The 11,567-nt window shown below is 34.4% G+C and overlaps 7 protein-coding genes across 7 annotated transcripts; 5 read left to right on the top strand and 2 right to left on the bottom strand.

Moving 5' to 3' along the window:
- Positions 1-185: 185 nt before the first annotated feature.
- On the top strand, positions 186-1,665 carry LOC105220144 (translin-associated protein X). Its single transcript, XM_029044859.2, has 3 exons — positions 186-874; positions 933-1,092; positions 1,147-1,665. Exons 1-3 carry the CDS (start codon positions 301-303, stop codon positions 1,328-1,330), a joined length of 918 nt encoding a protein of 305 aa, XP_028900692.2. The 5' UTR covers positions 186-300; the 3' UTR covers positions 1,331-1,665.
- Positions 1,303-2,870, bottom strand: LOC105220135 (aprataxin and PNK-like factor). The gene is made up of 3 exons (XM_011196554.3): positions 2,176-2,870; positions 1,937-2,100; positions 1,303-1,822 (listed from the first exon to the last, which is right to left on the bottom strand). Exons 1-3 carry the CDS (start codon positions 2,754-2,756, stop codon positions 1,617-1,619), a joined length of 951 nt encoding a protein of 316 aa, XP_011194856.2. The 5' UTR covers positions 2,757-2,870; the 3' UTR covers positions 1,303-1,616.
- Positions 2,871-3,502: 632 nt separating this feature from the next.
- Positions 3,503-5,455, top strand: LOC105220125 (saccharopine dehydrogenase-like oxidoreductase). The gene is made up of 2 exons (XM_011196544.3): positions 3,503-3,761; positions 3,833-5,455. Exon 2 carries the CDS (start codon positions 3,979-3,981, stop codon positions 5,263-5,265), a length of 1,287 nt encoding a protein of 428 aa, XP_011194846.2. The 5' UTR covers positions 3,503-3,761; positions 3,833-3,978; the 3' UTR covers positions 5,266-5,455.
- A 316-nt stretch (positions 5,456-5,771) lies between these two features.
- LOC105220737 (saccharopine dehydrogenase-like oxidoreductase) lies at positions 5,772-7,364 on the top strand. The gene has a single exon (XM_054227657.1). The coding sequence runs from the start codon at positions 5,917-5,919 to the stop codon at positions 7,201-7,203; it is 1,287 nt and encodes a 428-aa protein (XP_054083632.1). The 5' UTR covers positions 5,772-5,916; the 3' UTR covers positions 7,204-7,364.
- Positions 7,365-7,623: 259 nt separating this feature from the next.
- On the top strand, positions 7,624-9,053 carry LOC105220116 (putative transferase CAF17, mitochondrial). The gene is made up of 2 exons (XM_011196534.3): positions 7,624-7,767; positions 7,829-9,053. The coding sequence occupies exon 2, from the start codon at positions 7,839-7,841 to the stop codon at positions 8,901-8,903; it is 1,065 nt and encodes a 354-aa protein (XP_011194836.1). The 5' UTR covers positions 7,624-7,767; positions 7,829-7,838; the 3' UTR covers positions 8,904-9,053.
- Positions 9,054-9,092: 39 nt separating this feature from the next.
- Positions 9,093-9,822, top strand: LOC105220107 (cysteine-rich DPF motif domain-containing protein 1). The gene has a single exon (XM_054227712.1). The coding sequence runs from the start codon at positions 9,093-9,095 to the stop codon at positions 9,603-9,605; it is 513 nt and encodes a 170-aa protein (XP_054083687.1). The 3' UTR covers positions 9,606-9,822.
- Positions 9,603-11,159, bottom strand: LOC105220099 (uncharacterized). The gene is made up of 3 exons (XM_011196516.3): positions 10,625-11,159; positions 10,210-10,557; positions 9,603-10,152 (listed from the first exon to the last, which is right to left on the bottom strand). Exons 1-3 carry the CDS (start codon positions 11,052-11,054, stop codon positions 9,695-9,697), a joined length of 1,236 nt encoding a protein of 411 aa, XP_011194818.2. The 5' UTR covers positions 11,055-11,159; the 3' UTR covers positions 9,603-9,694.
- Between the last annotated feature and the right edge of the window lie 408 nt (positions 11,160-11,567).

Raw genomic sequence — 11,567 nt, 5'->3', positions numbered from 1 at the left:
GAGTTATCATCAGGATAGTATTTATAATATTTATACCTGGCAATAAATGTGGTAGTAGCAATGATTATTGCCTTCATGTCTTGTTATGGCGCCAGCTTTAAATCTAACATCGATTAATCTCCAATTTCATGATAATTGAAAATTATCGATTAATATAAGTGCATTTGTTTATCTCTGGCATTTGAGTTTCAGTATTAGAAATTATTAATTTTATATTTGTGCACTTATAAAGAATTGCGATTTTAATAAAGTCTTTCCTGACGTAATTCAACAGACGATATAAACGTGATAACATCTAAAATGTCTCAAAATTCACGATATCGGCCGAACAACCGACGAAATCAGCAAAGAAATAAAAATGCTCCCACTGCTAATTTGAATGAGGAATCAAATCCCGTTGTTAAAGTATTCCAGGAATACGCACGGGAGTTGGATGACAAGCATGATCGATATGAACGAATTGTGAAGCTTAGTCGCGATATTACCATTGAAGCAAAACGTATAATTTTCCTTTTACATACCATAGACGGTAGAAAAAACAATCGTTCTAAGGTACTAGAAGAAGCCGAACAACGCTTGACAAAAGTGATTGAGATAAATTTCAAGTCTATAGCTTTGGAACTTATTGGGCAGGATCCCTATCAATACCGTGGTGCATACTCACCGGGATTACAGGAATTCATTGAAGCCTATAGTTTTATGGAGTATTATAAAGTTGGCGCTGACGAAATATCAGGAACAATGTCGGATTGGAACTTTCTGCAACAAAAAATGCAGTACGAACAAGACGACAAACCTCATCAAATGAAAGACGATTCTCAGTTACCAGTAGACAGTCCAATGGATGTGAAAGTTGAACATGACATTAAAACAGGTATGCCATTAGTAAAAGTACATAAAATGTTCCACGTTTATAGTTTGTATCTTTTCAGAACCCCAAAAGTTTGAATTCTTCGTTGACCCTACAGAATATATTTTGGGAATATCAGATCTAACCGGCGAATTAATGAGACGGTGCATTAATTCACTGGGTAGTGGAGAAACGGATGTGTGCTTGGAAACGTGCAAGGTTCTGCAGCAACTTTACTCAGGGTATTACAACTCGAACAACCCAAAAAAGATCAAAATACATTTCATTTCTTTCAGGTATATAAGCCTTAATGTGCAACGTAGCCGCGAATTATCACGTAAAATTTATACAATGCGTCAAAGTGTTTTAAAAGCTGAAAATGTTTGCTACAACGTGAAAGTACGTGGAGGAGAAGCAGCGAAATGGGGTGCTGTGTTTGAAAATAAAGTCACTGAAGATTTGGATGAAGGATTTTATTAAAAAAAATTGTATTGTAACAATAAAAGAGTCGCACATTATTTCTGAATTAATATAGATAAAATCTGGAAAATTAAAAAATTTTGTCATTTACATACATATCTATATCGCAACTTCTCTTCTTGGGTGATTAATTGCAATAACCAATTCGGATTTACTATATATTATACTTATAAATTTATGTATTTACAAAACATCGTTTTACAATTGTAAATACTTCCAATGAATATTTGTCACGCCATTTACACACACTCAGTTACAAATTATATCACTAACAACTAGGTATTCATCATTCTTCAGCTCTGTCACAAGCATCATAATCCTCTTCATCGTCCTCGTCACTATTCGGCTCATAATCCGAATCGAATGCTTCGTCGTCATTGAAAGGATCCTCAGATTCATTATCATCACCCAATTCAATTGTATTATCGTCTCGCTGTTGCTGTCGACGTCTTTGCCGTAGTCGATAGTTTTTGTAATTTTGCTCAAAATCAGCTTAAATATGAAATCAAATTCGAGTAAAAATACGAAAAAGAAAGTTTAATCTATAATCGAATTGAATTTCGAAAAATTAATATTTAATCAGTTATTCAGATTATATTTCTTTACTTTCTGGGGGATGACTGAACTGCTCAAAATGTATTGGATTTCGGCGATAACATTGATCACGGTAAGGGCAATCAGGTGTTCCTTTAGGAGGCGGTGGGTATTTAGGTCTCCTGTAGTCATGATCGCCTGGGTGAGCTTCTTCTAAACGATGCATTGGATTTCGTCTGTTTTAAGAATCAAAAGTCATTGTAATTACTTTTGACCCGTAAATATCAAAGCAAATTATAGTATTTTATTACCTATAGCAACGGATGCCAAATCGACAAGACTCCCGTGAAGTGGAACTAGCGTCCGCTTTTTCTACCTTAACAGCTGGTTTTATATCAATCGGATTAGAACTACCAGAATCAGAAGGAATGTTAGTTAAATTTTCTTCGTCGCTTTCGGTCGTACACTCCACTTTTACTTGTACTACCAAGTTGTTCTCCTCCTGATTTTGTGCTTCTGGCGTGTTAATGTTAATAATACTCTCTGCTGCTTTTTCATTTTGAACTTGGCTAGGTGTTGGTTGAGATTCTGCATTATCCTTTGATGTTACTACTGGTATTTCTTCTTCAGAGAGCTTGCGACGTTTCGATGTTGTGTGATCTACACTAACAGCATCTCGTTTACGTAAAACATCCGTTTTACTGACATCTCTTATCATATCGGTATTGCTTGAACTTTCATTAATTTCTGAAATCATTTTCACGCAAAGTTCTTTGTTGCACTTCGCGCCAACACTCTCAATAATGTCTGTTGAATTTAAAGAACAAGTTTGTTCATTTTTATTCACCAAGTTTTTCAAACTTTCTGCACATAATTCCGATCCACTTTCCATTGGTAACGTTTAACGAATAAGTTTTGTTTAAAATAACTTTGGTTATTTGTGCTTTTCAAATTATTGTGAAATAATGACGCATTTCACGTACATTCTACATTCCTTGCCATCTATATATTTTACATCTTAGTTTTGGTTTGTTTACATTATTTTTCATCTTTTTACACACCACCGAGGCGTACTTGGGTTGTGTGCTACAATACAAATATTAAATAAAATTTTTTCATTATTATTGTGATTATTTTAAATTATTTCGCACGTTTTTTCAATAAATGTTATTTATTGCTAAGTTATTAACATTTCTTGAATTTGAAATTTGAACAAAAATTGAATTTGAAAATAAAAACAAATATCTCCTCTACATGAAATAAATTTTTTGCATATAATATGGCACACATTGATGTTAAAATCTTCTATAAGCGAAATATAGCAAAAATAAATAATTACACTTAATATATATATATTATTTGCTATTTTATGACTAAGGTTTCACTAAAATGAAGTACTCAATATATACAGCACTGTGGTTTTCCAAGATGGAGGCTATCTTACCACCGAGAATTCCCCACAAATAAAATTTTTTAAGTATGTTTGTATTTACATTCTCTAGCTGAACAGAGAACATTTTACATTCTCTGGTACTGCCATTGTTTACTTAAAATATACAAAAACAAATTCGACAAAATTTTAAAGCAGTGAAAGTAAAAATAATAACACAATTTTTAAATTTTCTATTACAAAATTTATATGTACACATTTGTTATTATTCAACCGATATATCATTTTTATTAAGAACATTATTTCTGATATTAATTTTACACCGGTTTTTAAGTATGGCAATCATGGAATTTGAAGATACCGCTGCAAAATCATTCCATTGAGCGAATTTTCGGAGTTTCTAAAAACCGTATATAGTGGGTGACGGAGCAAATATTATCAATAAAGCAAAGTTAAATTTAGTTTTATGTTATCATTGGGATCGAATACTTATCAATTAACAATTGTGTAAGCTCCCGCAGTAATTTCTACTTTATATAATGGAACTACAGTAACCGGTTTCTTATAATATATTTCAGATTGTGGAGTTTTCAACGTGTTGGCAGTTGTAATAAAAAGTCGACTTTTGACCAGATGAGATAAGCAACTAAAAATTTACATAAAAAAAACTATAATTTATCATATCATTACATTGCACAAAAAGTCACTAACTACAAAAGCCAAAATGTCGGAAAAATTGGATGTTATTATATTTGGTGCCACTGGTTTTACAGGAAAATACACCGTTTTTGAAGCTGTTAGTGTACTTAAAAACTATCGTTGGGGCATCGCTGGACGTAGTCAAGAAAAACTAGAAAAGGTACTCCAAGAAATGGGTGCTAAAGCGCAGAAAAATCTGATGGATATTCCTATTATACTAGCTGATGTTGAAAACGAAGCTTCGCTCCTGGCCATGGCCAAGCGTTGTCGTGTTCTAGTAAATTGTTGCGGCCCATACCGATTCTTTGGCGAGCCTGTAGTGCGGGCATGTCTTGAAGCTGGTACCCATCAAGTTGATGTTACTGGCGAACCTCAATATATGGAAACGATGCAACTGAAATATAACAAACAAGCACAGGAACGAAACGTTTTTATAATTTCTGCTTGTGGATTTGATTCAATACCGGCAGATCTTGGAGTAGTTTTTATAGAAAAAAATTTTGATGGAGTAGTAAATTCAGTTGAGAGCTATCTTAAGAATTACTCAAAAGGGAACGGATCTAGAGGAGGTGCTGGAATACATTATGGTACTTGGGAGAGCGCAATTTATGGATTGGCCCATTCCAGCGAACTAAAAGCAATACGCGAGAAGTTATACGAAGACAAATTGCCGAAATTCACTCCAGTTTTAAAACATCGACCTCTTATTTTTCGTTCCGACATTGTAAATGGAGTTTGCCTTCCATTCCCTGGACCAGATCGTTCAGTTGTAATGCGTTCACAACGTTTTCTTTATGAAAATGAACATAAGCGCCCTGTTCAAATGCATACTTATATTACTTTTAAATCGTGGATTGCTGCTGTGCTAGTGGCTTTATTTGGAGTTTCATTTGGATTTTTAACTAAGTTTTCACTTGGTCGACACTTATTGCTGAAATATCCTAAAGTTTTCTCATTTGGATTTGCATCTCATGAAGGTCCTTCAGAAGAAGCAATGGAGCGAGTACAATTTTCTTTTACCATGAGGGCAAAGGGATGGGCCAATTCGGAGAGATTGACAGAACCAACGGACCAATACACAGATCCACCAACAAAAACATTAACGGTCAAGGTCTCGGGATCGAATCCTGGTTACGGAGCCACCTGCGTAGCTTTACTTAGTACGGCTGTAATAATATTAAAGGAAAGTGATAAAATGCCAGGACCTGGTGGCGTTTTACCACCAGGAGCTGCATTTGCGAAAACAAGTTTAATATCTGAATTGGAAAAGCATGATCATGGTATTAAATTTGAAATTTTGGCTAATAAGTAAATCCCTCTTATATAACCATTGTTGCAAGTTAACATAGAGCTTTAATATGTTTATGTTTTTAATCGAGATCCAAAATAGCACATATCTAATACAACATATTTTTCAAATTTTCTTGTTTTATAAGTTGAAACCTATTAAGATGTAATACATATTAATAAAAATTAAAATAAATATATTGAATGTCTTTGAATTTTTTTCTCTATACATTTATTAAATTGGGTAAGTATTTTATACTGCGATTTTTTTGTTTGTACAAGTACATACATATAAAAAGAATAACTAATTGGGTAATAATCAGAGAACGTATAGTATATATTAGATATATATGTAGTAGACACTCTCTGGTGGGGGACGGAGCAAATATTATTAATAAAACAAAGTTATATTTACTTTTTTGTTATCATTAGGATCAAATACTTATCAATTAATTAAGATGTAAGATCCCACTTTAATTTCCACTTTATATAATGAACCAACAGTAACCTGATTCGTATAATATATTTCAGATTGTGGAGTTATTAGCGTGTTGGCAGTTGTAATAAAAAGTCGACTTTAGACCAGAAGAGATAAGCAAACCCAAAATTTACAACAACAATTATAATTTATCATTTCATTACATTGCACAATAAGTCACTAACTACGAAAGCAAAAATGTCGGAAAAATTGGACGTTATTATATTTGGTGCTACTGGTTTTACTGGTAAATACACCGTTTTGGAAGCTGTTAATGTACTTAAAAACTATCGTTGGGGGATCGCTGGACGTAGTCAAGAAAAACTTGAAAAGGTACTCCAAGAAATGGGTGCTAAAGCGCAGAAAAATCTAATGGATATTCCTATTATACTAGCTGATGTTGAAAACGAAGCTTCGCTCCTGGCCATGGCAAAGCGTTGTCGTGTTTTAGTAAATTGTTGCGGCCCATATCGATTCTTTGGGGAGCCTGTAGTGCGAGCATGTCTTGAAGCTGGTACCCATCAAGTCGATATTACTGGCGAACCTCAATATATGGAAACGATGCAACTGAAATATAACAAACAAGCACAGGAACGAAAAGTTTTTATTATTTCTGCTTGTGGATTTGATTCAATACCGGCTGACCTTGGAGTAATATTTGTAGAAAAAAATTTTGATGGAGTAGTAAATTCAGTTGAAAGCTACCTTGAGAATTACTCAAAAGGAAACAGCTCAAAAGGAGGTGCTGGAATACATTATGGTACTTGGCAGAGCGCTGTTTATCGTTTGGCCAATTCTGACGAACTAAAAGAAATACGTGCGAAGTTATACGAAGAAAAATTGCCGAAATTCACTCCAGTTTTAAAACATCGACCGTTTATTTTTCGTTCTGACGTTGTAAATGGAGTTTGCCTCCCATTCCCTGGAGCAGATCGTTCAGTTGTTATGCGTTCACAACGTTTTCTTTATGAAAATGACCATAAGCGCCCTGTTCAAATGCACGCTTATATCACTTTTAAGTCATGGATTTCTGCTATTCTAGTAGCTTTCTTTACAGTTTCATTTGGATTTTTAATTAAGTTTTCACTTGGTCGTTACTTATTGCTGAAATATCCTAAAGTTTTCTCATTTGGATTTGCATCCCATGAAGGTCCTTCAGAAGAAGAAATGGAGATAGCACAGTTTTCACTTACCATGAGAGCAAAGGGATGGGACAATTCGGAGAGATTGTCGGAACCAACTGACCAATACACTGAGCCACCAACAAAAGCATTAACGGTCAAGGTCTCGGGTCCGAATCCTGGTTACGGAGCCACCTGCGTAGCTTTACTTAGTACGGCTGTAATAATATTAAAGGAAAGTGATAAAATGCCAGGACCTGGTGGCGTTTTACCACCAGGAGCTGCATTTGCAAAAACAAGTTTAATATCTGAATTGGAAAAGCACGATCATGGTATTAAATTTGAAATTTTGGATGCTAAGTAAAACCTGTTTATATGTATGTATATAAACATTGTTGCAAGTTAATATAAAGCGTTAATATGTTTATAATATGTATATCATATCTGATCCAACATATTTTACAAGTTTTCTTGTTTTTAATGGTTACGGGGTTAATAATAATAAAAATTAGTATAAAGATAGTATATGCCTTTGTTATATTTTTCTTTATACAATTTTTGTATTGGCTAAGTTGTTTGTGCGCGAATTTCTTTGTATATATAAACAGTTTAACTAATTGGATGATAATTGTCATTTAATTGTCATTAAATTCAAATTTCGCAAAGTTGAAGAACCCTTTTTTAAGTACTTTAATCGATATTCGGCATTTGAATTTCGATAGTAAATTAAAAAATCTATCAACTAAACATCAGCTGTTCTGATATTTTCCCATCTATTTTGCCTTGAATTATATTTGTGAGCTTTTCATTGCAAGTTGTATTGACAAATTTTCGAAATTTTTATATAAACTTTTTTTTTTTTGCTAAAACTAGGCGGTTTTCAAAAGAGGGAATTTAGGTTGAATACTATTTCACGTAATTATTGAACGTAAGTGAATCAATATTTCATTTTGTATATGAAGTTTAATCGGATGTTCCGCCATTCACAGACGCTTTAAAATGAATATCCTAAAAGGTCTGACAAAAATCAAGTCGAGTTTTGCGCGATTTATTGAGACGACAAACAACTTTATGTGGGTGCAACGCAATGAAAAATTTGCTGATAGGCGTTTAGTTGTCGAGCAATTAACGGACAGAGTGTTAGTGCGAGTGAAGGGAGAAGAAGTTGTGCCCTTCTTGCAAGGACTCATAACAAACGATATGACTCACCTGCAATCGGGAAGCACACCTCTTGCTAAGACCTCCGCAATGTACACAATGTTCCTTAATAAGGCCGGCAGAGTCCTGTATGACTCCATAATATATCGCACGCCAGAGCCGAATACTTTTCTAATTGAATGCGATAAATTTATATCAAACGAATTACGCCGACATTTGCGTCTTTACCGCGTGAGACGAAATATTCAAATTGATGCAGTTGATGGAGAGTACAGACCATGGATTGTTTTTAATCCAGTAGGAAGCGCCGTTCGAATGGATACAAGTCTTCAAGTGGGACAAGAAGTAATTTCTACTCCAGATCCTCGCATACGTGACCTAGGTACACGTGTCATAACCAAATCTGATAAAACCTGGAAAGATTTAGCAAATATGTTTTCTAAATCTGGCGACATTACGGTAGCAAAACCAACCAATGACTGCAATTACCGGATGCATCGATATCGTTTTGGCGTTGGAGAAGGCGTTCAAGACCTTCCTCCAGGCAAAAGTTTTCCATTAGAAGCCAATTGTGACTACATGCACGGCGTAAGCTTTCACAAAGGATGCTATCTTGGCCAGGAGTTAACGGCACGAGTCCATCACACAGGAGTAGTGCGAAAGCGTATAATGCCTTTGCGTTTATCTGTTCCAGCTTCACCAAAATCTATAAATATCTCAACCGAAGCTGGTACCAATATTGGTGTAATCCGCGGTGCAAATTTAGATAGGGCTTTAGGACTTTTGCGAGTAGAACAAGCTTTAGGCCCAACCAAATTGTATGTAGATGGCAATGTGTGCTACGTCGAAAAACCGTATTGGTGGCCATCTGAACTACCAAAGAAAGCTCGAGTTGAAGGCTGCTAGATTTGAAATTTTTGAAATACTACACTATACATATTGTTAACTAGTGGTTAGTAGTCGTTGGCAATTTTTATGTAACTTCGAGTTCATCTATTTACAATCTCAAATTAATGGTATTTAAATAAATATGTGTATGCATGGCGATTTTGAGAATTTCGATGTCTTATTATGTGTTCACTTACAGAGTTCGCTATGGAGGATTCCAAAATCTCGGACCATTCTTCATACGACCACTTAAATAATTATGAAGATTTACAATTAAATGTGAAAGACGAGGAAGCTGAGATTTCACGCTTGGAAGACAATGCAAATGTTCCAACGAGTTCAGAAAAGTATGAAACACAAAATGACGAACGTATTCCAAAAATTAAGTTTCAATGCACCGTATGCAATATGTTGGAAATGGTTCATTATTATGGAAAAAGTCCGCCCTTTGTTTATGGACTCAAGCTGTTGGAGGATTCTTTTGTGCTGCGTGATCCTTTTCAACCGCCTCCAATGCGTTGGAAACCCAAAGCAGAGTACTTTGTTATAATGGGTGCTAAGTGTACAGTATGCGAAAATGTCGTTTGCAAGGGGGCGGAATGCAGTTTTTACTATACTAGTTCCTATTGTTTGGCCTGTGCGAAAAAACATATAAATAGGTTTCCCATTGAGGCTCAGGCAAAATTAAGAAAGCAATTAGAAATAAAAACAAAACAATAATTTTCATAACTTGTACATGTGTTACTTTTTACTAGCTCTAAAATACAAATTATGTTTGTACTTTTTTAAACTACGATGTGATTATTATATTAAGATTTTTCCTTAGGCGCAATCTTCTTGGCTAATTTCTGCATTTGACTTGTCACCTTTTTCTTTTGTTTCTTTACTTGGGTACCATCGACTTTGACACCGCGAAACTTTGATTTTTTGTTTGTATCAGCATCTTGCTTAGTTTTTGGATTATCTCCTTTAACTTTTTTGGATTTGTCTTTCTGAGTTTTTCCACCGGCTGGTTTCTTTTTATTCTCTACTTCTGTTACATCCTTTGTTTTCTTTGCACCCAATTTTTTAACAGAATATCGTTCAACGTGAATTGGACGTTCGTCTAGTACAGTTTCATTCAGTTCCAACGCCAATCCTACGGCTTCTGGCGCTTTGAAACAAACATAGGCTACACCTTTACAACCTTTATCATCATTTAGACATCTCACATAATCAATGTCTCCACAAGCGGAAAATATTTCACGCAGCTTCTCTTCATTGGCACCTAAAATGATTTTGATATTAAAATATGCATTGTGTCAAACATTAATTTTACACTTACTGTACTTTAGGTTACCGACAAAAACCGTACGTTTCGAATCCGTATTTGCACTCTTTACATCTCCACGTGTTACACGTATGTGATTATTTTTGAAAACGGTGCCATTTAAAGCCAATGCACGTGTTACAGTGTCGGGATCCTTAAGTACTATCCAAGCGCTTAGTGTACCTGCCTCTCTTCGATGTTTATGTTTAAACAGTACTTTTCCATTCGCTGTTCTAAAACGAACACCATTAACTGGCCCATAATCTTTGAACAGACGAACCAATTGAACACGCTTAGTGTTCACTGGTAAATTTCCAACAAAAACAGTGCATTCAGCTTTGATTTGATCATGTTCCTTTTTTTCTAAATAGGTTAACAATTACGATATTAGAGGTAATGTACATTTTTAAGAAAGTTACTATATAATTACCTTTAGTATCAGATTTATCGCCCTTTTCCAACTGTGGTTTTGATTTTCCTTTTGGTGCCTGTTTGACAACTTCATCCCTTTTAGCTTCCTTCTTTTCTTTTTTCTTTAATTTCTTTGCTAATTTTTTAGCCTTTTTCTTCTCGATAGGTTCTATGGGTTTGTCACCGCCATCCTTTGGAGAAACGTTATCTGTTGCCTTGTTTTGTTTGGACTTATTTTTCTTTGGCTTCTTAGATTTAACAATAGCACCTGCATCAGGACTTCCGTTTGAAGGAGCAATGTGACTCTCATTGTTTTTAGTTACGGCCTGCTCTAACTTCTTCTTGTCCTCCAAGCCCTTTTTCTTATCCTTTTTAATTTTTTTGCTTTTCTCCAGCACGTTTGCTTTCACATTATTCTTCTCTAAGTCAGAATTCTTACTCTTCGTCATTTTATATATTTGGTTTCAATAAAATACAAGTGCACCGAAAATTCTTCCACCTAAAACACAAAACTTGATCAGCTCCACACGTTTTTTAGTTTAAAATGATGCCACCTTATTTTATTATTGTTTAACCAATCCAACCAGCATTATTTACAATTAAAACCACAAACATTCAAATTCCACATAATGTGGACTGTATTAATAAGAAACTCAGAACTCATCTTAAAACCTTATTATTGAAATTTAAAAAATTGGGTACTCTATTAAAAGACATTTTAATATATAGATATGAACTTAATTATCATTAAAGTTTTATTTATATCTTTAATTTTTATAAAATATGGTGGTTATTAATTATTTTTTGCTATTTTTATCATAACGAACTTAGGTTGAATATTGGGCTCTTCTATTACATGAGTTTATCAAATATAACAGTATTAAAAAAAGGCTTTTTATCAAAATTGGAAACATTTCAAATTGTATACAAGTTGCAGGTTAGCTCATTTGCTGATCTCTAAG

Source organism: Zeugodacus cucurbitae, chromosome 2 (genome assembly GCF_028554725.1).
Source record: "Zeugodacus cucurbitae isolate PBARC_wt_2022May chromosome 2, idZeuCucr1.2, whole genome shotgun sequence".
Classification (NCBI taxonomy): Eukaryota; Metazoa; Arthropoda; class Insecta; order Diptera; family Tephritidae; genus Zeugodacus; species Zeugodacus cucurbitae.
The sequence above is the reverse complement of the archived record's forward strand: the minus strand, read 5'-3'. Positions and strand labels throughout refer to the sequence as shown.

Excerpts from the sequence above, each read along its gene's own strand:
- LOC105220144 (XM_029044859.2), top strand. The coding sequence starts at position 301 with ATGTCTCAAAATTCACGATATCGGCCGAACAACCGACGAAATCAGCAA. Across the intron at positions 875-932 it reads TGAACATGACATTAAAACAG|AACCCCAAAAGTTTGAATTC; the intron begins GTATGCCATTAG and ends GTATCTTTTCAG. Across the intron at positions 1,093-1,146 it reads CTGCAGCAACTTTACTCAGG|GTATATAAGCCTTAATGTGC; the intron begins GTATTACAACTC and ends CATTTCTTTCAG.
- LOC105220135 (XM_011196554.3), bottom strand. The coding sequence starts at position 2,756 with ATGGAAAGTGGATCGGAATTATGTGCAGAAAGTTTGAAAAACTTGGTG. Across the intron at positions 2,101-2,175 it reads TTTGGCATCCGTTGCTATAG|ACGAAATCCAATGCATCGTT; the intron begins GTAATAAAATAC and ends TTCTTAAAACAG. Across the intron at positions 1,823-1,936 it reads GTTCAGTCATCCCCCAGAAA|CTGATTTTGAGCAAAATTAC; the intron begins GTAAAGAAATAT and ends TTCATATTTAAG.
- LOC105220125 (XM_011196544.3), top strand. The coding sequence starts at position 3,979 with ATGTCGGAAAAATTGGATGTTATTATATTTGGTGCCACTGGTTTTACA.
- LOC105220737 (XM_054227657.1), top strand. The coding sequence starts at position 5,917 with ATGTCGGAAAAATTGGACGTTATTATATTTGGTGCTACTGGTTTTACT.
- LOC105220116 (XM_011196534.3), top strand. The coding sequence starts at position 7,839 with ATGAATATCCTAAAAGGTCTGACAAAAATCAAGTCGAGTTTTGCGCGA.
- LOC105220107 (XM_054227712.1), top strand. The coding sequence starts at position 9,093 with ATGGAGGATTCCAAAATCTCGGACCATTCTTCATACGACCACTTAAAT.
- LOC105220099 (XM_011196516.3), bottom strand. The coding sequence starts at position 11,054 with ATGACGAAGAGTAAGAATTCTGACTTAGAGAAGAATAATGTGAAAGCA. Across the intron at positions 10,558-10,624 it reads CGATAAATCTGATACTAAAG|AAAAAAAGGAACATGATCAA; the intron begins GTAATTATATAG and ends TAACCTATTTAG. Across the intron at positions 10,153-10,209 it reads TGTCGGTAACCTAAAGTACA|GTGCCAATGAAGAGAAGCTG; the intron begins GTAAGTGTAAAA and ends AAATCATTTTAG.